General features: G+C 36.0%; 1 protein-coding gene across 3 annotated transcripts in view; it reads right to left on the bottom strand.

The window, feature by feature from the left end:
* The window catches only part of SLC9A9 (solute carrier family 9 member A9), a 219,139-nt gene that overhangs the window by 76,166 nt on the left and 118,009 nt on the right, over window positions 1-24,964 (bottom strand). For all 3 annotated transcript variants that reach the window (XR_014587992.1, XM_083848189.1, XM_083848190.1), the window contains exons 10-12: window positions 23,045-23,158; window positions 21,052-21,163; window positions 16,933-17,086 (exon numbers count right to left, since the gene is read on the bottom strand). Coding sequence is in view for 2 of the 3 variants with exons in the window: in XM_083848189.1 (XP_083704315.1) it covers window positions 16,933-17,086; window positions 21,052-21,163; window positions 23,045-23,158 (380 nt within the window). In the remaining variant the exon portion in view is untranslated. The remainder of the gene's footprint in view (window positions 1-16,932; window positions 17,087-21,051; window positions 21,164-23,044; window positions 23,159-24,964) is intronic.

The following is a 24,964-nucleotide window of genomic DNA, read 5'->3' as shown; positions in this document are numbered from 1 at the left end:
ATTTAGGAAATATCAGTCACTTATTGAGCTTTTGAAAATACTTTGCCTGTTCTGAAGTGAAGATTTCAAATGCGAACACTAGCTTTTCTCTTTTGTGTCAGCACATCAACAGTGGCTGCAGAGCTCTTGATTTTTCTAATTCTGTACATGTTGAGTCAAACATTTCACAATTTAATTTTTTCAATTTTTTTTTTGGGCCATGAACTGAATTGACATTCTTGTTTGGTTTGCTGGGGACTTTCTCCTAAATGTGCTGTTCTGAGATTTTATGCTGTCTACACTAGTGCTCACTAGTGCTTACAAGCCTTTTATGAACACCCAGGAGGAAGGCGTCACCTATTTGTTGAATAGTACTGAAATAGAGTAGTTAAGATTGATAAAAATTGATAAAAGGTGACTCCATTTTAATCAATTAAAGTCTTCATCTTTTTACAAGAACATCTGGAGACTTTTTTTTTTTGACCTTGTACCTATATGCAGCTTGAGCATGAAGTCTGAAGCACCCAGTTGAACTTGGCTGCCATTTACAGTGAGTGTGTTGGAAGAGGAGTGCTGGGAGGATGAGACAGGGACTGTACTGTAAATATTCATAGTTTACTGCATTATAGTCGAGATAGAGACTCTACTTCGTTCCCGTTGTGTTTTTGTCTTCTGAAAATAAGTTGTATATAGCAACTATGAGCCAACATCTGAATTCAAGCAGTGATGACAATGAAAGCAGTAAGCTTGCATAAGATAATGAAAAGGCAAAGTGAGAAAGGACAGAGTGAGAAATTGCCTCAATCAGAGATCCCCAAAGCATATTACACTTCTGCCTACAGGCCAAGAAAATAAATGAACGTTATGCTGACAGTCTTTAGCCATTGACATTCAGCTTTCCTGGGGCTGTAAGTAATTCTCTACAGCTAGCGACTTCAGGCATACGTGATAGCTCTGTCAGTGTATTCATAAATATACGACACTTTGACATTGGCTCCAGGTTTGTACCTTACTGAAGAGAGCAAGAAACTTGATAGCTGAAAGGCAAGACTGGTGCTTAAAATTCCACATACCCTGCCACCTAATGAATCAGTAAATACTGTAAGACAGTACTTCTTAAATCTAAAGGATTTGCTGTGTGTTTGAGGTATAACATTGGGATCCAGAAAGAGTATATAAGTGAAAGCTGATTCTTAAACTGCAAAAGCTATTATAATTTTTAAAAGCCCTATAAAGTAAAACTTCCTTCTTGTCTAAAGAGAGGAGTTATTGATAAAATCATCCATAAATTAAGCTTTTTGAAAAGTTTTTTTTTCTTTTTTTTTTTTTCTTCTTTCTAGTTATTTGTTAGGATGAATGCTGACAGTCTATTTAGCGTAGTATGACTGAGACTGTTGTATGAGAAAACCCAGAGAGCTTGCTATCTAAAAGGCAAAACTGTGAAGGTAAGATACACTGGGAAACTAAGATAAAAGATTAAATTTAAATGTATCACTGTTCCTTTCTGGGAACATGCATCTTTTATGTAAGCATAGTGCAAGTTGAGGTACATGTAATAAATTAGATTGAAAGCTGTGACATTTGCTTAATCTAAAATGGAGAATCCGTCACATGTTTGTAATTTAGATTTTTAATGTAAGTGATAGCAAAATGGCACGCAGGCATTATGACTTGGAATTGAAAATGATATGGCAGTACAAAGACATGCTCTGACACTAGGTCTGATATAATATTTGTTTTTCCAGTATTGTATTGAACATAAGAAAGGATGTAGGCTTCAGACTGCCTTTTAGAATCAAGTTGGTTAAATGGCTGATTTAATTACTTATCAATGTGAAAGTATTAAAGCAAAGGCTGCTAGAAGGAAACGTAGTTTTTTTGGTCAGTAAACTAATACATGGCTATTGAGGTAACTTTGGCAAGTTATTTTAAGGACTGAGAAGTTTCCTTAATACTTTCAGAAACTGAAATATAAAGCCATAACCCATCATCAGTTTAAAAAGTAACATAGCACTCAAGAGACTAAATGGTGCTCACTTAAATTGGGAGCTAGTCACCCAAAGCCTGAGATCCTCAGATCAATAAGGGCCAGTCAGATTGATGGGAGATAATGCAGTCCCACTAATTTCAAGAGGAAAAAATCACGATCTTTGGTCTTTATCTTGATCTTAACTGAATTCAAATTGTATGTATGGGTCACTAGGTCAGAAAGCAAATGAGCAATCATTATTCTGTAGGCTACTGAATAGGGTACTGAAAGAAAAGAGACCTGTTTTCTGTTCTTTGCTACCCAGAAGATTACTGTATTTTAGGTGATGAAACACTTGGACAGGAGCTGGAACCTTCCTAGTGAACACAATAAAGGCTAGTCTATGGAATAATTTTATCTCATTTTATCTCATTTTCTGATTCAGTAAATTAAAATTAAATTCTGCTTTCCTCATCTAATGCATACATGTTGAGAGCTGCCTACACCATGGTGAGGTTTGGGCTAGGAATCCTCCAGAAAGGTGACAGAAAAATGTGGGTATCCAGTGAGGCAGAGGAACTTGACACAGTGAGGCCATACCACAAGATGATGGGATGCAGCAGGCAAGAGAGAGGTCAAGCCCTCTTTTGTTGTGTCTCAAATGGAAACAGGCTGCCATGGCATTTGTAGGAATATGTCTGGGTGGAGATTAAAAAAGCTCTGGGACTGACCAAGACTCAGGAGATTTGAGCAGAATACCTGAATGTATACTGTGATTGCTGACTGGGCTTAATGCAACAAGTAAGTGAATAGCTAAGGCAATTGGGAAGTTTCAGTGTCACAGTGTGCACCCTGCCTACTTGTAAGATTACAAGATTATTATTATTTTTTGCTTAGATAGCAAAATTGTTTTAAATACAACTTGTATGCAGTCAGGAGGAAGGTTAGACTCACAAGTGGAAATACTACCGAGGTGTAAAGCATTGATCTAAGTGATTTGGAAGCACTAAAAAAAAAACGCAACAGCTGCAAGTCCTCTATGATCATTTACATTTAATGTTAATTTGTAAGTTCTGATTAGAAAGCAATATATGGCTTGCCATAAGTGTTGTTCCTCTGCCTTCAGTGAACTGTAATTGACTGGGGTAATAGATAGCCTTCCAACAAAGATTCCTCTATCTGCTGTTTCAGTAACATTTGAAAGAGTGAGTATTTAGCGTCACTAAATTATACCTATCAGTGAAGAAGAAAAAAGGAAGACTGAATACAGATATTTATACAAACAAAACAAAACACACCCTAACAAACAACATTCCATGCAGTGACCTGAACTAAGACTTCAGATGCTTCACATCTGGTATATATTTGTATTTACATGGAAAACATCTTGGATTTATTAAAACAGGATAATTTCATGCACATTTTAAAGATTCCTTTATATATTATCTGTTATGTGACAAAATGGTGAATCTCTTTGAATAAATAGAAGAAAATGAGGAAACCAGTGATACATTTTTAAGTACATTGAAATCAATTACTTCCTTACTAAGATAAGAGGTAATTTCCTCATTTAAATCTCATAGACGTACTGACCAGCAAATCACTTTTGGTCCATTCCTGCACTGATAATTCAGTATAAAAAGCTTGTGTTCTAGCATAATTAGCTGTTTACTGAATGCTAAAAGCCCATACTGATATACCGCGCCAAAGTTATAAAATATCTGCTTTAATTACCGTTTCACCTTCAACTAACTCTGGAACAATTTGCTAGATTTGTTATCAAAGGTGCCAGAGCTTTCCTTCTACCCAATTTTTTTTTTTGCAAGAAAAAATAAAAATTCAAAACTCCCAGTGGAATGTTTTGTGACAGTTCAGGTTTGCTCCTGCCTTGCTCTGTTCACGTAGCCAGTAGGGCAGCTTCATGGGGAAGCTGAAAAGTTATGAACTTAAGCAGTGAGCATGGATGGAGGGAGAGGTGCACAATGTTCACTGCAGAATTGAAGTCACACGGTTCTCTTCTGTCACTAAGTCACTCTGCAAAACCAGCTATGCAGTTATACCAACATATGATTTTATTTGTTTAGATTTATAAGACTTCTATCTATCCTAGCCTGTGTACCATCTAAGACTGTTAAGGTCTAATGCTCGTCCCAACTAGCATCTTTTTTCTTGTAAGAAGTCAGAACAGTTTTTTTTTTTTTCCCTCTACACTTCATGTATAGTTAAAAAATGGAATTAAATGTTCTTCTACTATGTGAAATACATGATATCAGAACGAAAAACCTCAGGAAAGCTTAAAATAAATTGAAAGAAACTGAGATTTTTTTTTCCAGACTGAAATAATATTTTAAGTCAAAATGAAACTTTCATCCATTCAAAATGAAACACTCATTTCATATTTTCTTGCTGAAGGAGTTCCAATGTTATTTTTCAAGCAAAATGGGGGAAGAATGAATGTATACAATTTGGAAACAAAGCAAATGAACAAATGTGAATAATATTATTTTCATTCCCTTCTATTTTTTTTTGGGCCAGCTGACATTATTACACAGTTCTTTAAACATGAAAGTTCAGTGAGTTTCCAGAGTAATTATTTTGCAGAAAGCAACAGTATCTGATCAATAATACAGAGAGTTAAGAGGATTTTGATCAATACCTAAAAACCAGGCACATAAATTTCATCTCAGTAAAATTTTACCATTTTTTTTCTAGAGCCATGATTTCTTACTACATATCTATCTCTAACTTCTAAAGACTCAAATTTCTTTCCTCGACATTCTATTTCATTCTAAGTAACTCAGTTTTTAGACGTGCTTGAAGTCAACTGGGTTCATGCTTGCATCCATTTAATTCTGGGGGACTAGGTAGAAGTCCAAATTAATTTGGTGTATTTTGATATGAAGTAATAAATCAGCAGTTTGTTCTGAAGTCCTAGACAATTAAGAAGTTCCCTAGCAGTATTTCTGGATAGGTTTATTTGATTCTTTTTTTTTTCCTTTTTTTTTCTTTGTAATTTGTGCAACTTTATCATGTTTGCTGTATAAAAGCTACTTTGATATGTTGTAATGGAAGAAAAATGTTACTGGATGAAATGGAAGAACACTTTTTTCTTTTTGCCTACTCAGACATATTAATGCAACAGTATTTTAAAAGTTAACAAAAGAAATTCTTTAATTGACACAAGTCCTAAATTGCTGCTGGATAGATTATATGCCAAGCTATAGGCTTATTTATAATTTTCTGGAAATCCCTATAAATTATTCTGTTTTTTTGAGATACGCGGAATTCACCTAACTGTAAATTTCAGTTTTACTTTCAATAAACTGAAAGGTGTGGATCTTTCTTACTGCTATGTAATTTTCCCTCTCATAACAAATATTCTAGCAATAAAAGTGTATCTTTCATTTCATCTTTCCTTTTTTGTTTTCAATAGCCATGCGGAGCTAGAAATACAAGGTATATGAGGTGGGATTTAACCATCAGCCTGATATGTTAGGAGACTGCCCGACATTAGACCCCTCAGGCCAGTAAGGACCAACAGAGTTGACAGCAGAAGACACACGTCTCACACAAGTCACAACTGTAGTCCCAAAACTCCCATTCAGCAGCGTCCCTGGACTGCCTTTCCAGTCGGAGACAGAAAGTCCAAGTCCTCTGTGTTTTGTTCTTTGTATTTTGTTATCAAGGACTATTGCAACACAAATGTTTATAAACCTTGTTTAATATCATTCAGGCAAACTGCTATGGTGAATAACTCCAATAGATCAAATACACACCTTATCTTAGCAGGAAAGTACCTTGCAAGTAAATGATAGGCATTTCAGCAGATCACTGAGATTCATTCCCTGAACAATTTCTCATTTTCAGATAGAAATGAAAGGAAATTATCCAATTTCTCTTTTTATAATAACATCCAATACATTTAATGTCCAATTTTTATACTGCTTCTTGATTTATAGCATTTACTGGGCTACTCCTGCTCTAGCTACTATTATCAAAGTAGTTATTGTATTAACCCTTTTGGTGTGGGTGTGCCCCAAAAGGAGTTTTCTTTGCTCAGAGGTATATCTCATGTGTGATGCTGAACAACATTGCAGGTTCAAAGCAGAATGTGTTTCCCTAATATGTTTTTAGTCAGGCACACAAGACCATTCCCTGTTTCTCGTAGATGCTACGTACACACTAAGGTTATGCATACATGCAAGTCAAAAACTGGTGGCAAAGACCACCAGGCAAAGGAAGATTATCACATCTAGCAACACTTTTGTATTAAAAATACCTTTAGCTAGGATATAAACCAATGTTTTAGCAAGTCTGTGCTACCAGATCAAAGGGGATGAAGTGATAAACCGGAATCTGATCTTGCACTCCCTGTGACCTGTATCATGAGTAATCAACAGATCACCATGCAAATTAATCAAATGCGTCACAGCAATGATCTGTGATGTGCTTGGCCAAACTTGAAATTGCTGATAGTTCTTCACACAGGCTGAGTGTCTTACAGTTGAAGCTAAGTCTGCCTCTTGCTCTGTCTTTCTGGGTCACTTGTTACCCAAATACTGGGTAAGATGCAATGCAGTTTCCTGCCTCAGTCAACTGAAGACTACTATTTTTCTGTCACACCCAGAGTATTGTGCAGGAATGTGTGTGTGTGGGCTCATCAGCAAAGCTGTGTCTTGCAGATAACACCTCTTTGATAAACAGGGAAACGGTGTCTTCTCTGAGCTATTATTTCAGACTTCCATGAGCTCAAACCCTTCCTAGTTACATTTTCTTTAGAATCATTTTCAGGTTGTGATTCATAACCGGCATACTTACCTTTTAAATGGTAATGTAGATTTTTGATTTATTTATTTTTTTAACCTGAGAGTCTGCACTTAAATCAGCAATACCTTAATGCCGAGGAGAGCCTATGGAGGCAGAAACGTGGCCTCTTGTGTATCAGTCTGCAGTTCATGTTTGTTAGCATAGCAACATTCAAACTATCATCATTATAAAAGATGTTAATCAAAATGCTGTCCTTTATATGTTCATAGATACAGACAGCTGGCCAAGTACAGTTGTCATTTTAGAGTAACAGCAGTGTTAATGGTTAGGCTTGTTATGTTGTTACAGGTGTTTCTGGATTTCAGAGGCTTTCATTAGCATTTAAAAGACTTTCCAGGCAGACAGTATGATCACCAGTGAAAGCATGTATGGGTTAAGAGGAACTCAGTGGGCAGAAGTCGCTGTGCTGAAGCTGGGCTCCCAACAGGTGTGTTTATTGTAGCAGGACTTAGAGTCCTTACCGCACTATTGCTAAAGAAGAATCTGACCAAGGAAACAAAGGAAGAGCTTCGTTTATTGGAGCTATTCTGGTATGGCGAGGGAATACCAGTTGGACTGATTGTGAGTATTTTAAAAACAAAATAATAAGCTGTCTGAAGTGCACAGAAATATAGCAGTACTTGAAAACATAGTGCCGTTAATTTAACCGTTTATCTCTGTGTTGTGGTCACTTGCAAATTACAGTTGAAGATACTCAGGCTGACATTCTGCTTTCAGTAGTAAATCAACAGACCCTTCACTTTCACTAAATTGTTTTCGAGGACTCTAGAGGAAATATGACCCAAAGAAATACAGTTGTAGAAGAGAGAATGTGCCGAGGCCGAGAGAAAACATTTAATTAAAACTCCTTTTCTAAACTGACCTTCCTTTCTCTTGACAAATGGTGACAGGGAAATATGTTCAAAGGAATACAAGCAAAACAATTAAGAAGGCTTGTAATAATTTATAACTATTGAATTATGGATCACCTGAAGATATGAACACATGCTTCTGGCTGTTGATTTCAGAGTATGTATCTCAAGGATGAGCTGTGTTTCAGAAGGGAAAATCCTTGCATGCCTACATAAGGCTTAAAATGGAAAGCCAAGATGCATTTACTCAGAGCAAACTTTCCACTTAATTTAGGAATAAACAATGAGCAGTAGAGCACAACCTCCTGCATGAATCTAGTTCATGTCAAATGGCTGCAAGGAAATGCACTCTTTCACGCCCTTCTCTGTGAGCAGAGCAGAAGTCAGAAAAGGAGCACCGTACTCTGGCTGGGCTCTTCTGAACCAGGCCACAGTATCCCTCCTCACCTCAGCTGCCTGCAGCCTCTTAGCCTGGATGGTCACGACACCATTCCTCCCAGTGCTGTAATCATGTTACTGGTTTTCCTTTCCACATATTGCCCTCTCCCTTGCTATCCCCAAGGCAGCATGAGAAACCCTGTAGGTGCTCCCAGTAGTGTGATGAGAGCACGCAGGCACTGCAGTGCTTGTGGCAGTGGTGGACACAGAACGGGGGCACAGAGGGAGCAATGTGGAGCAGAAGCTGACACTTCTTGATATAACAATGATCGAGAATAAACTTTGGCTTACCATCCAGTTTCATTTTTTTCATCTGTATATAAAAGGCCTATGTAAGGAAGAGCTTCTCACCCCAGTAACATTTGCAAGGGCATTGCTCCACTTAGCATTACACAAAGCTGTCTAAATCAAACTTCTGAGTGGCTTAGTGGCTTAGGAGCTTCAGCTCCCTTGAACTTATATGTACTTGAGGTTTCTAGCCACTCTTGACTATGGTACTTTGCAATTCAGCATAGAATGTGTGTTTAATACTTGCTATTATTTGTTTTATAGTTTGGAAATCTACAGAGAACGGTCATTTTATCTCTCTGACAGTTTTATTATAGTCAGAAAAATCTTGAGATTCTCACTACTTGTATTTTAAAAGAGAGTGCCTCAGGAGCTGGGGGTGCTCAGTCAGCTGCTGGTGAGAAATAAAAAGGGCCCAGGACAGTTTGTTTTTAAAGCACTGCAGCAGGAGGTTGTCAAGCACGTACCAATGGTTTCAGATGAGGTTTAGGCTGAGATTTGTGTGACCTCTGCCTGAGTTTGCTGTGTTTGACTATCTTAAAGCTGTAAATGCCAGACAGAACAGACAGTTGCACATTGTGTCCATCTCAATATCTAAAAGGCTTCTACTTCGTTATCAGGTAAAGATTCAGAATCTCAACCTGGATAGCGATGGAAGAAGCCTTACCTGAGAAGAATTTCCTGTCAAGTTAAAGGTGAAACTGAGCAGTTTCTGATAATGGCTTGATCACTGGTAGTGTTGAGTAATACAAGATTCCAGCCTTGTGCCCACAGCACAGCAGATGTGGCAAATAGAGGCTGATAGGAAAATAATGGTTAACATGAGCTTTAACGTTGCCTATATCATGGTTAGGTCACTTTTAAGCTAGTATTGTCCAAATTTTTGGTATTTGGTATTGTCCAAAGACTTCCATTTAGCATACCTTGTTGGGATTAAGCACTAGTAATGTAGGGGTCCAGTTACATCACCACCTCTCCCATAGATCCCATTCATACAGATTTGACATGTGGTCTTGAAGAAGAAAAATTCTGTTATAATTACCATTTGAATAAGGAGAACAAATAATCCACGTACTGCAAGCATACGATAGCAAATCAGAATTAAACTCTGTCTAAGCACAGGAATAGGTAGATTTTTAATAATAATTCAGTAGGGAATTTTTAATAACAAAGACCTGTATGTCATTATAAAAACAAAAAATATCAATCTTACTATAGAACTGGAAAATTATAGTAATGTTGGCTGCACCATTCACCTTGCCCAGAACAACCTGTTAATGTTTTAATCTAAAAGTGCATCCTGCTTTGTTCTTAGGATGTGGTAAGGAAAGGTTCCTGCCCTGAGGCTCAATCATACTTTTTCCATTTTAGCCCCTAGACTTCTTACCACAACTGTTGTTTTTCTAGATAAGGCAGAGTTCTTTCCACAGCCTGCATTTTTTTTTTTTTTTTAATTTGAAGGGCCTCTGCTGGAAAGCAGAAAGAACAACTTTGGAAGCTTAAAGTACTGACCAAACCTGATGAAAGCTTCCACCTTGGCAGCGAAGAGTGCTACAACTGTGGCATTGTAAACTGCCATTCTGCAGCATCTCTTTGAACACAGCTGCTTCTAGGCATGGGAATACTACCATAGAGTTTGGGAATAACGAAAAGTATGTTTCTGTTACTGAAAGAGTAGCACTTAAAAGACTGGCCAATGTCATATTGTGACTCCAGTCACTCCATCATAAAGTTCTGTCTTTTAACACTTTATACCCAGTTGATAAAGGGCTGGGATAAGCATGGAATCTTACTTTAACATTTTTTTTGGTAGACAGCCACTGCCATGGTTACGAGCAGTCAAGCCACAGCTTATAGTCCATTTCCTCACCCTGCTGCCAACCTGCATCCCTAATGAGATGTTCTGGTAAACAAACACACTACATTAGCCTTTCCTAAATTATTTTTTGAGATCAAGAAGATGATTTCAGACTTTGAAATTGAAGCAATGGATTAAAGAGTTCCCTGCTGAAGGACCCAAAATTTTGATGTCTTGGAAGAATAACTTATCCACAGAATATTTAATTGTAAAGAGATATGCCAGGATTCCCAAGGATATTGGACTCTTCTGGTTCATATATTTTGGATGCTGATGTTTGTTGAAAGCTCGTTTCCTATCCTATTCAGTAGATTTGTAATACAGAAATAGGTGGGAGCTCAGGAGTTAGCAGTGTTTTGATCTTCCTACTTTTTCACCATAACACTGAATAGTTATAATTTTATGTTTCAGAGGAGATACAGTCAAATAGTTGGCCATATTTCAAAAGCATTAACAGCTATGCCAGATTCTCAAAATGTTTTGGATGCAATCCTATAATTTTCTTCCCCCCCCCTCTTTTTTTTTTTTTAAATTTAGAAAACAGTGCTGTAGCCAAGCCATACCACATAGAAAACCCCACAAAAGAATCCAGATGCTTATGAACTTGTACAAGTGGAGCAACAAAAAATCAAAGTAAAACTATAATCTTCAAAAGTTTAAATTTGCCAGTATAGCAGTATATTACAAGTTGGTGAGAAGTACTCCAATTAGTTCTTAGAGTTCTTATGTTCTGTCAGAATTATTCAATGCAGATTTACAGTCAAAATAGATAGGGGTAAACCCCTATAAGGGCTATATATTTGGTTTGATTGATTCAGTGTGTAAAGAATGAATGGAAGGACCAAACACGTCATTCAGACAACTCTTTTGACTTCAGTGGCTTCATATCACGGATAGAGTTATGTCTTCACATAATCTGTAACAGATTTTTCCTTTCCTTCATGGCTTTAGGTCTATATGGAAGGTTACTTCATGCTTGATCCTTGATAATGGCAAACGTTTTTTTCATGCTAATAACAATATTGCTCCCAGCTTACCTCCACTCTACTGTTAGAGCCAGTCAGCACCATTTCCCTTACAAACCAGAAAAGTGTCTCTGCAGCAATGATAGCCCCTTTGCTTATCTAATCCCTTCAAGCAGTTAGGTCTGAGGACTTTCAAATTAGAGGATAAGAATCCTCACCTCTTATTCTTGTTACATTCATTAGGCTGTTTTTTTTAGTGGTATTTTTTACACTTGACATATTTTTATATTTTATATTCTCAGAGATCATTGACTACATTAAGGTATGCTATATTTATGCCAGTGTAGTATGAATGAATGATCAGATGCTTTTCATCATCAGAGATCTTCTGTCTCCACCCATGCATAGAAAGTTTTGGAAGCATGCCTTGACATTTTTAGGTTTAGTTTTGACTAGATGGGCAATGAGAAATAGCTGCTGGTGGTTATAAAGCTGGAATCTGAACAGTAGAAACAATTAGCAGAGCTCTGGGAAATCTCTGAAAGCAAATCTGAAAGCTTGGGACAATTAGAAGGACATTAGAAAATAATAGTTTGAATATTAGAAGAATAGTTTGTTTTGATTAATTTCATTTCCTGGATTGGTGCTTTCTCATAGAACAGTTCAATGAGGAGATGCTCCTGCTAAGAATGGGAATTTGGACAGCCTTGGTCATCCCCCAAAAATATGGCGTGCCAGGCACTGGAGTTTAGAGAAAGTTGGAGGTCTGCAACTGAAGCTTTAGGTGAACTAGGTATGGCATGTTTTAAGGGCAGCCAGGCACACAGACATTTGCAGCCAGTTTGTAAAATACATACCAAAGGCAATGGCTGGATAGGCACAGTATTAAAAGTTACTATTCAGTGATGCTTTTTATTTATTCAGAATATGGAATAAAAATCTTACTCACTGAAGAACTGATATAAAAAATAAAAAATATGCACAGAATCTGGGAATCCCTTGACAAACATTTACATGGGAGGTGATGATAAACAAACAAGACTTAATACTTAGCACAACAATACTTTTAGAGGACATGTTTTATTAACAGCTTTGTATTTCTTCTCTGCCTGTCAGGAGATTCCTCTATTCCCAAACCACTCATTGCAGGTTTACTGTAAAATGTAGCTTGCTATTTTTAATCAGAGTATGAGAAATGAGGGGAGACGTAGATCCAAGAGCATTAGCAGGTAATACTCAACATCTCTGAAGGCACATTTATTGAATACTTCAATTTGACTGTGAACTCATGCTTAAATGGCTGTCTTTGTTTCGCTGCTGATATATCGTGATATTACTCTCATATACTGATGCAGGTTTATTCATTGTCTGCCAGGCACAGCATATTGTAGTCCTTTCACATGGGGAATAAAGAAAGTTTTTTTCTAGTTATAAGCGTCAGATAAACCAAAAGATAAGGTATTATTTAGTGACACGGTGCAATCAGTTCTTTCAGAATGCCAGTTGATAATACAGTGACTGTGCATGTGCCTTTATGCTCAGAAATGGTATGTTACTGTGCCAGAGAATGGGGAACATTTAAATAGGACCCAATTTTCAGAAAGGCAATACACTTGCTGAAACTTGGAGTTTAAAATCAGTGTGTCTGAAAAAAGGAGACAGCTAGAATAAATAAGACATTTTGGAAAACATATGCCATATTTTTTTAGAACAAAATTTAAAATTATTCAGACTGCCAAGAATTTTAAGACCCATTTTGAAGGCTACTCTGCATGAGTAAATACATTAGTAAAATAACTAGAATGATTCATATGGATTTCTTTTAAAATTTTGGAATATAGAGGCATGTAAACATAAATTCTGCCATTAGCAAGTCAGATTTCCAAGGCTTTAAGGATCTCTCTTAGATTCAAGGTACAGTTTAAGTAGGAGCATATATTTCAATATAATTCATTTGTTAAATGAAGAGACTTATAATTGTGAATTTTAATAGAATTGGGTGAACTCTTAGGATCCATTTAAGTGTCTTTTTAAGAAAACTCTCAGCACAGCTAGCCTTTGCAGCCTTGTGAGATAGCTGAAAGATACTGCTGCAAGAAATGGAAGTGGAGTCTTTTTCAGTAGCACTAGGTTAGTTTTGATAATACAACAACCTGTATGTTTTGGCAACAATTTAGAAGTGTTGTATCAGCTGTACGTACTCCTGGAAGAAGTCAGCTGCTAGTTATCTGTGAGGACAAATCTTTATCTTTTCTCTAAAAATGGTGACAGGTTTTATTTACATTGTTGAATTTTAACTAGAAAAAAGAAAAACAGATCTAATGCTATTGCTGTCAGGATCAGTGAAGGCTTATGGAAATTCCACATATGGAAACAAAGACTGATTTTTAAGAAGACCATCACTACTACTATTTTAAAATTATCATTGCTTTTTTCCTGGTACTCTGTTGATATATGACTAATCTTGGTTACAATTATGAGGATTTCACACTGTAAATTACAGAGAACGCAATAAATCATTGAAACATAGATTAATGTGTAGAGAATAATACAAAATAAGTAGGCCATACAGATCTTGAATACTGTCTTTTACTTTGACTAACACTGTAACATTTTGTGTTAAAGTGAGTAGTAAATATATTAGTATTAATTACATGTAATTTATGTCATTTTTACATGTCTTCAACTTAATGGATGACAGATTCATTTAGGTTTTACAGCCAAAATGTGGGTAAGTTGGTCTGTAACAAGTAAACTCAAACATTTACCTCTAATATAAGACTAACTTGATAAAACCTGATGAGTTGAATTGCATATTCTAAACTACTGGTAGGAACTGCAACCTATTCCACATTACTAGTGGAATAGCTAGTGGGACTAGCAGAGATTGAATGTATGTGAATAAGATTCCATTCACCTAAATAGTCTCAGAAATCACATGTTCCTCTTTTATTGTCCTCTGAATACCTTCTATTCCAAAACAAAACAAAAAACAAACAACACCCCAAAAACCACACTGAAAAATCATTTTATGATGAAATCGTTAATTGGCAATAAAAGAGCACTCAACAATGGACTTTTATTTGCCTGATCACTGTATTTTTGGCCATTCCTGTCTCCTGAGAAGGTTTATCTGTACAGTAACTCATAGGTGGTATAGGGAAATCCGATGTAATCGCTGTGACCTCAGTGCAACCATTCATGCATTTTTCATTTCCTATAAGTACTTACTTAATTTTTAACAATGTGAGTAACCTTATTTCTATTTTTAGATTAACTGATCTCGCACTGTGCTTTGGATTTGAACAGTAGTGGTAAATCTGGTTCCCTAAAGCACCGTGAAATCACTCCAGAAGTGGTTTTATACTGCCTTGGGATGGTTCTAACTTCATATCAGTGGGACATTTTTGGGTGACTGTGAGATCAGTCTCTTTTCGGTGTCTACAGATATAGTTGCAGCATTTCATTGGCTTCATCCTTTTTTTTTTTCTTTCCTGTAATCGATGCTATACCAACCCATTCCACTGAGTCTCTTCACAGGCAATCACATCAATTTTATACGCATAATGCAGTCGCTTTTGGCTTCATGAGCAAAATCCTCCAAACTAGCATGACAAAATGCAGTCTCTCCCTTCTAATTTTATTAAAACAAAACAAAAAAACCCTGAAGATAAATGCAGCTCAGAACTGCCATTTAGCCACAGCCGCAGACATACTGGGGACTGTGTCCTAAGCAAGATGGTATAAAAGAGAGCAGCCCCATAACTGTCTTAGCAAATCCAAGTCCGCTAGAAACCCTTCAGGTATTAATTGTTATGAATTACCACTACCTTTAATAAAATTATTTAGCAAATTATTTACTTAAGACTGAGATAACAAATGCAGGCACCTAAAATTCCATAGTGGGGTGTAATAAATTATAAAGACTGTTATATATAATCAGTAGAAAGAAATTGGAACCTTAAATTACGTTTGTAATTAAAATGTCTATTTAAAATTTTATCTTAGTTTGACCACACACTCATAATTTTTGAAGCTGAGTGTTTTGATGTAAGAATTTAAGTTGGCGTTGTGAACCTAATAGCTTTTTAGGATGAAAATCTTGGTCCAGTTACAAAACCAAACTATTTGGTTACTAAATCTAGATCCTGGCAGATCTGCTGGGATTCAGAGGAGATCTGAAAAGAGATGAGCATTTCAGAACAATAATGACTATCTACTTCCAGTGTCTTTGATAAAATCAACAGTACAGGTGGTTAAAGTAAGAAGCACATGTTTGCATTGAACAGTACAAATAGTTAATGTGTGCATCAGCCCCTTGTTTGTGGTCTTGTGGGTCTTCCCACCTCTGGTAGTACCTCTGGTAGCAGAAGAAATGCCATTGTATCAATTAAGTTGTTTGTATTACTGAAAGCTTGCAACAACAATCATTTAAAAATTTCCTAAAGAGCTGGACTAGGACAGGCATCTAGTGAGATAAGTTCATCCTTGGACTAGACATGTGACTACTGTTCCCAGCTCCTGTTTCCCTTACTGTATTTTCAAAAGTGTTTTTAATCTCATATTATAGCAACATAGTCCGCGAGATCTAGCCAGATTATTCCTCCTCACCCACATATCTGTTTCCGTACAGAGCAACTCTATTGCTGACCAACAGTGAAAAAATGGCAAATCTCAGAAAGATTGGCTGAGAGTGGTGGAGTATATTCAAACCCTATTAACTTGATTGACATTATGGCACATGAGAGATATTGTGAAAAAAATCAAACATCATGGAAACAGCCCCAACATTGCATATGGATGCCTGCGTTTTATGTTTATACAGTGTATTTTATGTTTATACAGTGCATTTGTACATTGCCCCTTATTTTGTCTGCAAACCTTTATGTCTGCTCTTTATTAAATCTTCTATTTAGTTATTTTCAGCTCGTATTTTATAGCAACAGTCTGACACAAAGGCTTGTTAATCAGACATCATTTTATAAAAAAGCAAAGTGTGTGCTATATATATAGGATAAATGATATGGAATTGTGAATTACAAACCTATATTCATACTGAGATTTTCTTTGGTGACGTTATGAACCATTGCAGGGACTCAGCTATGGCATTAGACTTTTATTGTTAAAGGTGGGATTTTAAAAAAGCATGTTGGGCAGGACACCATCTTTAAATTAAATATTAATTGTACCAGTTTTCTCATCTCTCTTTTTTCTCATTTAACCTCCCTGGTCTTTCATTGCTGTCTGTGAATACAAGTGACTATAAGGTAATTGAGAAAATAATGCTGTGAAGGAGCATATATAAGACAGTGAGCAATAAATTAATGGTTGAAAGGTATACAAAAGTAGGTAGATTTCCTTGGATATTCACAGTATAAACAGAAATACGTTCTATATGACATGTTTGTATAATAAATACACATTTATAGATGAGGGGAAGATCTGCCTTCATAGCTATTTTTTTTTTCCAGCAGTGAGGAGGACGCTCACAGTATTTAAAAGGATTAGTAGTGAAACAAATTTAGGAAATAAGGACACATTTGACCTAGGTCCAAACCTTTAACAAGCCTGGGAAGAACCTGTTCTTTGTGGTCTAGAGCTACCTCTACCAGGTAGCCAAATACTTGCTCTGTGCTTGTAAAACTCTATTAAAAAGCACATAATTAAGTCTTAGAAAGCTCTAGGAATGTAAAAATCACAGTGAACATAGTGACTGCATTATATTTTGATGGTTAATCTTGTAAAGTGAGTACTAACCTGATCTGAAGCCATGTGAGCATTGGTGTTGTGCCTCCACCAAATACCCAGACTGTGAAAAACACAATAAGCAGTGCTGTTGTGAACATCATTTGTTTGGGCTGGGATCCTGTGTCTCGAATAGCCAATGCAAATGCTATTGCACCACGTAAACCTGAAAAATGGATGAGAATGGTGAACTTAATGTGATGGAGAAATAGAATTTTACTCTTTCCAACCTAAACCTGATTCCAAGGGCAGAAGGGATTTTCAGCCACAATCATAATTATAATTTGTTGAATCATGGTAGTTGAAAGCATGGTGTTTAATGCAAGTGGAAGCAACTTAGCAAAAGTGGACAATGAAACCTCTATGATAATCACATAATAATTACACATCTGTTTTCTATCCACTGAATTCTCTGTTGTGAATAATTTTATATTAAACAGTAATTGGGCCTTTATGCATGTTAAAAAAATATCTTTTCCTTGTATTTTTTCAACAACTTCAGTAGAATTACTCATGAAATCAGGTGCAGGCGAGGAAAAGGGCTGGCATAAAAATCTGTACACAAATATAGTACTCATTTCTTGCTTGAAGCAATGGAAAACTTCATTTTTTAAAATATTCACTTGTACTAAGAACAGTCATAAAAATTATGATTTAAAAACAGTGAATAGATTTCAAAAGATAATTTTAAGTATCTGAAAAAGGGGATGCAGAATACATACAGATTTTTAGCAGTAACTTGAAAATACTTGAATATTTTAATAGTCATAAAATTATATACCTGAGTAAACAGAAAATCTTACAGATATGGAGAAAACAGCTAATACTGAGTTTAAAAAAAGCCCCATGGGTAGTAACAAGCTAATTAAATAGGTCCTCATACAGTGACACATTAAAAAAAGACAGGAAAATAAAGTCCACTAATGCTTCCAGACCTAAGGATGCATAATACAAATAATACTCTCTATTTTCTAATGCTGTTCATTAATCTATTTAAATTTACTTTATAGTTTACTAAAAAAAAATCTATAAAATATATGTAGAGAGCAAAGCCATTGCATATATACAATACACACTGAATCTTTGCAAATATCAAGAGATTAAACCTAACTATTAAAACTTTTGTAAGGTACTGATGGTTTACGCAGAATCATTTAATCAACAGCTAAAAACCCTATTTTTTTTAGTGGAGCTCCAAAGCTTTTTAGAGTGCATAGCTAGGCTATGAATTATTTGGTATAGAAGATAAACAGTTTATCCAGAGAACACAAAGCCATTTCTACAAGGCAGCACCAGACTGTAGTTACACCAGTTGAACTTCTTCAGTGGCAGAGGTTTAAAATCTCTGCTTTTATGAAAGTGACACTAAAGTCAACAAGGAGACTTGTCATTGATTTTGCTTTTATGTAAAAGACATCCCTAAGGATGCTTATGCTTTACTATTTTCTTCAAAGAAAAAACCATCAGCTCATTTTAAACGCGTTTCTGAGGACGGAATGAGCCACCATTTACATGGTCTTTTTCCGGTAGTTAAAGTGGTAATCTAGATGACTAGCTCAAATTAAATTTAACACATTAAAATATTTCTTTTTCACATGAGTTGAGACGGCTGGCCTGCTCATTTTAGCTAATGTTGAACTTAATTTGAGAAGCTGAGGCTTAATTACACATAGACTAATCTAGTTTTGATTTACAATGCGTTTTTATCAGGAATCATGATTAAACATAATTGTAAAAGTGAATCTACCCTCTGTAACATGATGCTAGAAGAGGGATACAAACAGATGAAGAATATAATAAATTAAATTGCTGCATAATCCACTTCCAAGACTAACTCATCCACCTTTCCTCAAATATATTAGTACTTCTCAAAAAGTAGCATTCAATAACTTCAGTAAAATTCTTGGCAAAGTCAGGTGTACTCAAATGCTAACTGGCAATGTACTTGCCCAATCTTAATTGCTTTTTTTTTCAGACTTTGATATGCATGGTGACTATGGCCATAAAACTCAGTAAAGAAAATAGTAATGTTGGGTGCATTTGGTAACCATATGATTGAAGGCAAAACTAATCCCAAATTCTTTGTTTTCATATCTTGGTGTGTGATGATGTGGTGAGTGAAGCCCAGTTTTCTCCGTGGCCTACTGGAACCTGAAGTTATGCCAGAACATTGCTTCAAAAGCTCTGCTGATCTTGCATAGGCACTGGCAGTAAGCAAGTGAGGGCGTTCCTCCAAACGCAAATTCAGTGTCTTGTTTACTCGTATCAGAAATGTGTCTTGCTTCTGGCAGTCATTGTCTTCTCTGTTTACCACTATACACAGGATGATCAGTTTGTAGTAAATAAGAACATTATTGGTAACTGAGCATAGATCTTAACACTTATAATAAAATGCAATTACATGGAAAATCCACACATCAGTGAAGTGTGAAGCTGCTGGCAGTGTGAAAGGCAGTGAGTCCTTATTGGTCTTCTGGCAGATTATGCCATTTATTTAAAAAAAAATGTTTTACAGATATTTCTCTCAAAAAAATACAGTATCTCTTTGAAAACAGTTAAAAATACTTTCTGACTATTTTAACATTTGCATTTTAGAAATTTTCGATACTACCATTTTCGGTCTTCAGCTGCCAGATTACGTTGGGAAGCTAATGTGTACTCACACAGTAAGTCCTCACTGGCTGCTTTCTGCTTCTAGCTCTGTGGAGAATGAAATTTGACTGAAGAAACAAGGACAGAAAAGTTGATGAATAAGATATATTTTAGAATACTTTGAAATCCATACTTTATCTGAGCAAAAATAAAAGAAAAATGAGGCCTGGAAACTGGACAACTAATGATAGCAATTTTTTTTTTCATGCTGTTGTTTATTTGGCCACCTGCTAGCTTTATCAGAGTGATCTACATATATATCTCACACCACTAACAACTGTAGATGAGCAGGCGGTCTGAAAGCCAGTTTGTAATGGATGTATGTCATCATCTCTGACTACAATCTAGCTGGTATTAACTGACATTTTCAGTGGCAGCTTTTAGCAGAAGGATTGAATGGATGTAGAAATGAACTACTGTGCTGCTCTCTAGAGATATGGAATTATATAGGCATAAATGAGGCACCCTGATGAGGAGTATTCCTGATGAGGAAGCTCGAAATGTAGTGCATTGTATTCTACTTCTTACCTGGCTAAATGGATCAGTGTACAGCAAGGCTGTCAATCAAGAACTTTTATCCATTAAAAACTGGAATAATTTTTTGTATAAAAAGCAAGAAAAAGACAAAAAAGTTCTGACTTTCTAACTTTATAAAATGATTTCATAAATGGCATCGGGGGATCTGTGTTTCTGTCTTTCAGTGAACAAATATTCTTAGCTTATTAGGGAATTTTTTTCTAAGCAGCCTCAGAAAGTCAAGTGGAGGTATTTCTAGCTTATGCAAATCCAAAAATATAGTTTTCAGCTGATATTTTAACAATTCAGTGGATCAGTGGATGATGCCCTGAGAATAGAAGATGGCTCCCTCTCCTGGATTTTTTTTAAATTTTTTTTTATTCTTATTCTTCATTGCTAATCAGATTTTAAAATGAATATAACCACTATTTAGAAAGTAAACTTGAATTTAGAAGGTAAAGTCCTTAGATATCAGGCTGGAAAACACATGAAAATGTCTGTGGAATTAAGGTCTCCTAATCTCATGTTTCAAAGTCAAACTGTTCACTGAAGTTAAAAAGAATTGCCAAAGACCATGATTGAGTATCAGTACTAACACCTTTAAAGTTGGGTATTTATTTCCTGGCAGATAAGCATACTGCTAGATATACTACAAATGCCTCTCAAACAACCCAACATGAAAATATGGTATTTCCAAATTGGCATGGAAGTGTTGAGACAGGATGAGGGACAACAGATTAAAAGACTGGCTTCTGGGTAACAGGTTTCCAAAAAAGTTAAATAAAATAGGTTCAGAGCACAGCGAATTGCTGAGAGTACGTCCATTTGCTTCAATGACTTTGAGGAGGCTATCCTGAGTACTAAAATGGTGACTTCTTTGTGACAGACGTGACTTCTAGTGATAGATGACTGTCTTTGTTAGTTGTTAAATGTGGACAGGAAAAATACCAAAATAGCACTTACCTGAAAACATCATCATGTGTTGAAAGTTCCTGGGAATCTTTTGTTTTCGACCCAAATTCAAAAGGAAAGAAAGCGGATATATGTTGCAAGCTCTTGCTATAAAAACTGCCACCTAAAATGTAAGATGTTAAGGAAAATGGTGGAGAAACTACTGAAAGAACAGTCAATTTAAATCCAGTATTTCTTCATAGTTATTTTAAAAGTGTAATTAAAATGAATATGAGATTATCTCCCTTCGTATTTTATATATCACATCCTTCTGGTTCCAACTTCATTATAAAACCATGCAGTAGCAGAGATTGTCTTCCCCAGACATCCTGTTTTCAGATTGATCATTATATATCCCACTTCAATCACTCTACTTTCACTCATCAAATTTGTATCACATGTGACTTCATCTACAGTCCTTCAGTAAAATGCCTGTCATCAATTGCAGGGATGGCATTATCTCCTTCAGCAGCAATTTGCAAAGAATAAATGTGCTTTTGGACATGATTACTTTCTTATTTCCTGAGGATTCATATTGTCTATATCCAGCATTTTTTTTTTTTTTTGAGATTTTTCAAAAGGGGTTCTTTATTACTGCCCTGTGGAACTATCATGAAAGTAGCTTTAATTAGAAACATAACGCTATTTCAGATTTAAAAAAAAAAGACGATCATATCTCCTTATACATGCTTTTGGCAGGTGCTGTCCTTCCCTTGTCTTGTGACTCTTAGGGCTCAATCACAGCTGCAAGAGTCTGAGACATGCTGTGGAGTGTAGAATCAATGAAGCACTCGAATGCCAGTGTCTGGGTGCATCCTATCTATGAGGCCAAGGGCCTGCTTAAAGCTCCCACGGACCTGGGAGAACAAGAGTTAGCAGTGGTTGCTTCACATGCCTTGTGCTGGCCAGACTAGCGCAACCCTGTTGCAGTCTGGTGGTTCTTAGTGTGAGGGAACAAGGGAGAGGGGTCCCTGCAGTGCTCTGCAACACAGTCTCCCATCTGGGTTGCTGAGTGCTGCTCTCGTGTTCAGCTGTCTCCCTGTGCTAGGACTGCAGGATGCAATATTGCACTTGCGTCATTGCAGTGGTGGATTGCAATGGGCTCTTGGGCTCCTCTCTGTCATCTAAAGCAACCTGTAGTGAAAGGAACTGGAATGCAGTTCTTATTATTCATTTGGAAATTGCACATACAATTACTGCAAGTAACAGTGTGATCTCAACTTTCAAAGCTTCTATAGTTCATCAAAAAGTAATGAGCAAAGGGCCACTGCTTGAAGTTTTTTTGTTTTTGTTTTTTGTTTTTAATAATTTGATGAATGAATTGTAAAAATGAATTATAAAATGAATTTGCTGAGAAACCATGGCAGAACTGAAGACACAGACTTTCCTACCCACCTCTGGGGCACTCATGATGTAAATAATTCCCTGTACACTAGAAATATCAAATACAAAGAAGGAAAGATATGAGCAATGCTAAGCTGTTGGATTTTTTTCAGGACTTTATATAATTATGTAGTTTTGGGGAAGTTCTGCTTATGGCACATAAGTTCTGCTTATGGCACTCTCTGAAGGCAGCTCTACAGTTTGTGGATCTACACTGGCTTTGTATGAGCAGAAAGATTTTGTGTGCCTGCACCTGTCCGCACAGATCTGTCCCAATACATATCCCAATTTCCTACCCCACCTCTAAACCTAATATCAAGTCCAGTGTCAGAAATTCCCTGGCTGGTTTAAAGCTATTTGCCTTATATCTGCAAACCAGAAGCCATAAGACCACGAACTTACATGCAGTGAGGCAGTTTTTGAGATATGCATAATAAAGACAATTGCTTTTTTTTTTTTTTTAACATCTAAGGAGCTAATAGGTTTGCTATTGACTTATTTATTTATTTATTTATTTTTTATGGAGCACACATGCTTTATACATACCCAGAAATATAAATATATTAACATATATAAATATATATATAAACACAGATAAATACTTCTTTAGAGCAAAGGATACAAATGCACCAAAAATAAAAAGAGGATTGAAGATATGATTTTGAAATGTGAATAGTGCGAGTCCCATGTAACAGAAGATGACATTCTCAGCCAAAAAATTCATGAACTCGAACAACTTAAATGAGAGGGAGAGAGAAAACACAATTATGATTCCTGCCTGTAACTAAATACTCTGTCACAAAGTTTCCTTGGCATATGGAACAATTTAGATGAAAGGAAAAGGAATTGCACTCATTTCAAGGGTAGATTTTAAAACCATTTAATTTGTTATATGGTTTAGGTAGTCCCAGTTACATGTTTTTCTCTGATTTGTGTATGAAAACTTGACACAGACAACTGGTAAAATACAGAAACAGCAATTAAGTTATACAAGCTTCAGTGGAAACTGTAAGGAAGCTGAGGGGATTTAGCTTTGGTCAGGTTTACACAGGTGAACCTGGGAACTGGCTCAGATCCTGACTACACAAATGACAGCACAGTACAGTAACAGGGATGGTACAGTAATGTCAAGAGAGAAAAAAAATCCTGAGTGCATTTTTAAGAACCTGTGCCTTTAAAATATAACATGATCTTTTTATTATCAAGAATATTATTCCGTAGGTGATGATTTTACCACATTATACGGGTGTCAGTATGAAGTTCTCATTTCAAACCAAAGTGTTTAAGATATCATTTAGACATATTATAAATAAGGCTAAAATACATTATTATGGTAGGATTTCTTCTGTGAAAAAAACAAGCAAAGCCAAAATACTCATTTGCCTTTAGGGGATGTTCCTGATTGCATTTGCAGCTTATTATATAAAAACTAATATAAAATATAAATTTTCATATTTATCCACATCTGGAAAAAATCAATCATTGCTGCCAAATAACTACAGAGGAGCGAAGATGAGGATTTAGACTTCTGAAATCACTTTTGGGCTCAGGAGATACAGAATTAGGGCTGAAGTTTGTCAGTCTGTCTACAAACAGTCATACGTCACTCTACCAGGATTGTTACTATGGAGATATTTTCTTCATCCTCAGTGGGCTTATGTACTTTTCTTAATACGTTTGTGCTTCTAAAAATAAATATCCAATAGCAGTCAATAAGATCTAACAAAGAAAAAATGAGAGCTGTCAGAATCATTATTTTAAACAAATTTCAGAGGCAAAAAAAACTAGTAGTATATGGGAAGATATTGTGGACCCTGTGGCAGCGCCATTAATTATCCCAAGCTCACATTCTGTGGTCCCCATTTTGTACTGCATTGCTGAACAACATGAAAACAAACACAAGAAATATTTGCAATCTAGTAGACTTTAATTAAATTTAATTTATATTTAAATGATAAGCTAGTTATTAAAATGTCCCAAATTATGGGTTCTAGTGATCCATAAGAATTATTAAGATATATCTTTGCATTTCCATATTGGGAGCAAACAGGATCCCATTTCTTTGCGGGCTTGTCACCTTGTGCATTTTTTCTAATGATGTAAACTTTCAGGAGTGTCATGACAGGATTTGCATATCTATATCTATACATTTGTATATATATATATATATATATATAAATCTTTGGAGGGAAGGGAACTGCTATGATGAGCCACGATTGTGAGCTTTAGTTGTTGTGATGAGGTAAAGGTACTCTAGAGGTTTCAATGCTGGGTGACGTTTTGCTCTTCATTTATAAAATCTCATTCAAGACTTAATGTAAAGTGAATCTACTGTTAGTAGTTTCAAAAGCTAAAGTTTATTATATTTCCAAAGTGTTTGTTGACATACAGTTTTGGAAGGAAAATAGATTTTGCTGTATCATTGCTTTTGCTGTACATTCTTCCTCAATTGTCTTCAACAGTAAATTCACACTCTTAACTCCTGCCTGAAGTGCTTTCATGACATTACTGCTTTCAGACTTCTCACCCCTTGTCTCCAAGC

The sequence above is a fragment of the Anser anser genome (genome assembly GCF_964211835.1).
Source record: "Anser anser genome assembly, chromosome: 9".
Taxonomy (NCBI): domain Eukaryota; kingdom Metazoa; phylum Chordata; class Aves; order Anseriformes; family Anatidae; genus Anser; species Anser anser.
This window is presented reverse-complemented; position numbering and strand designations above follow the sequence as displayed.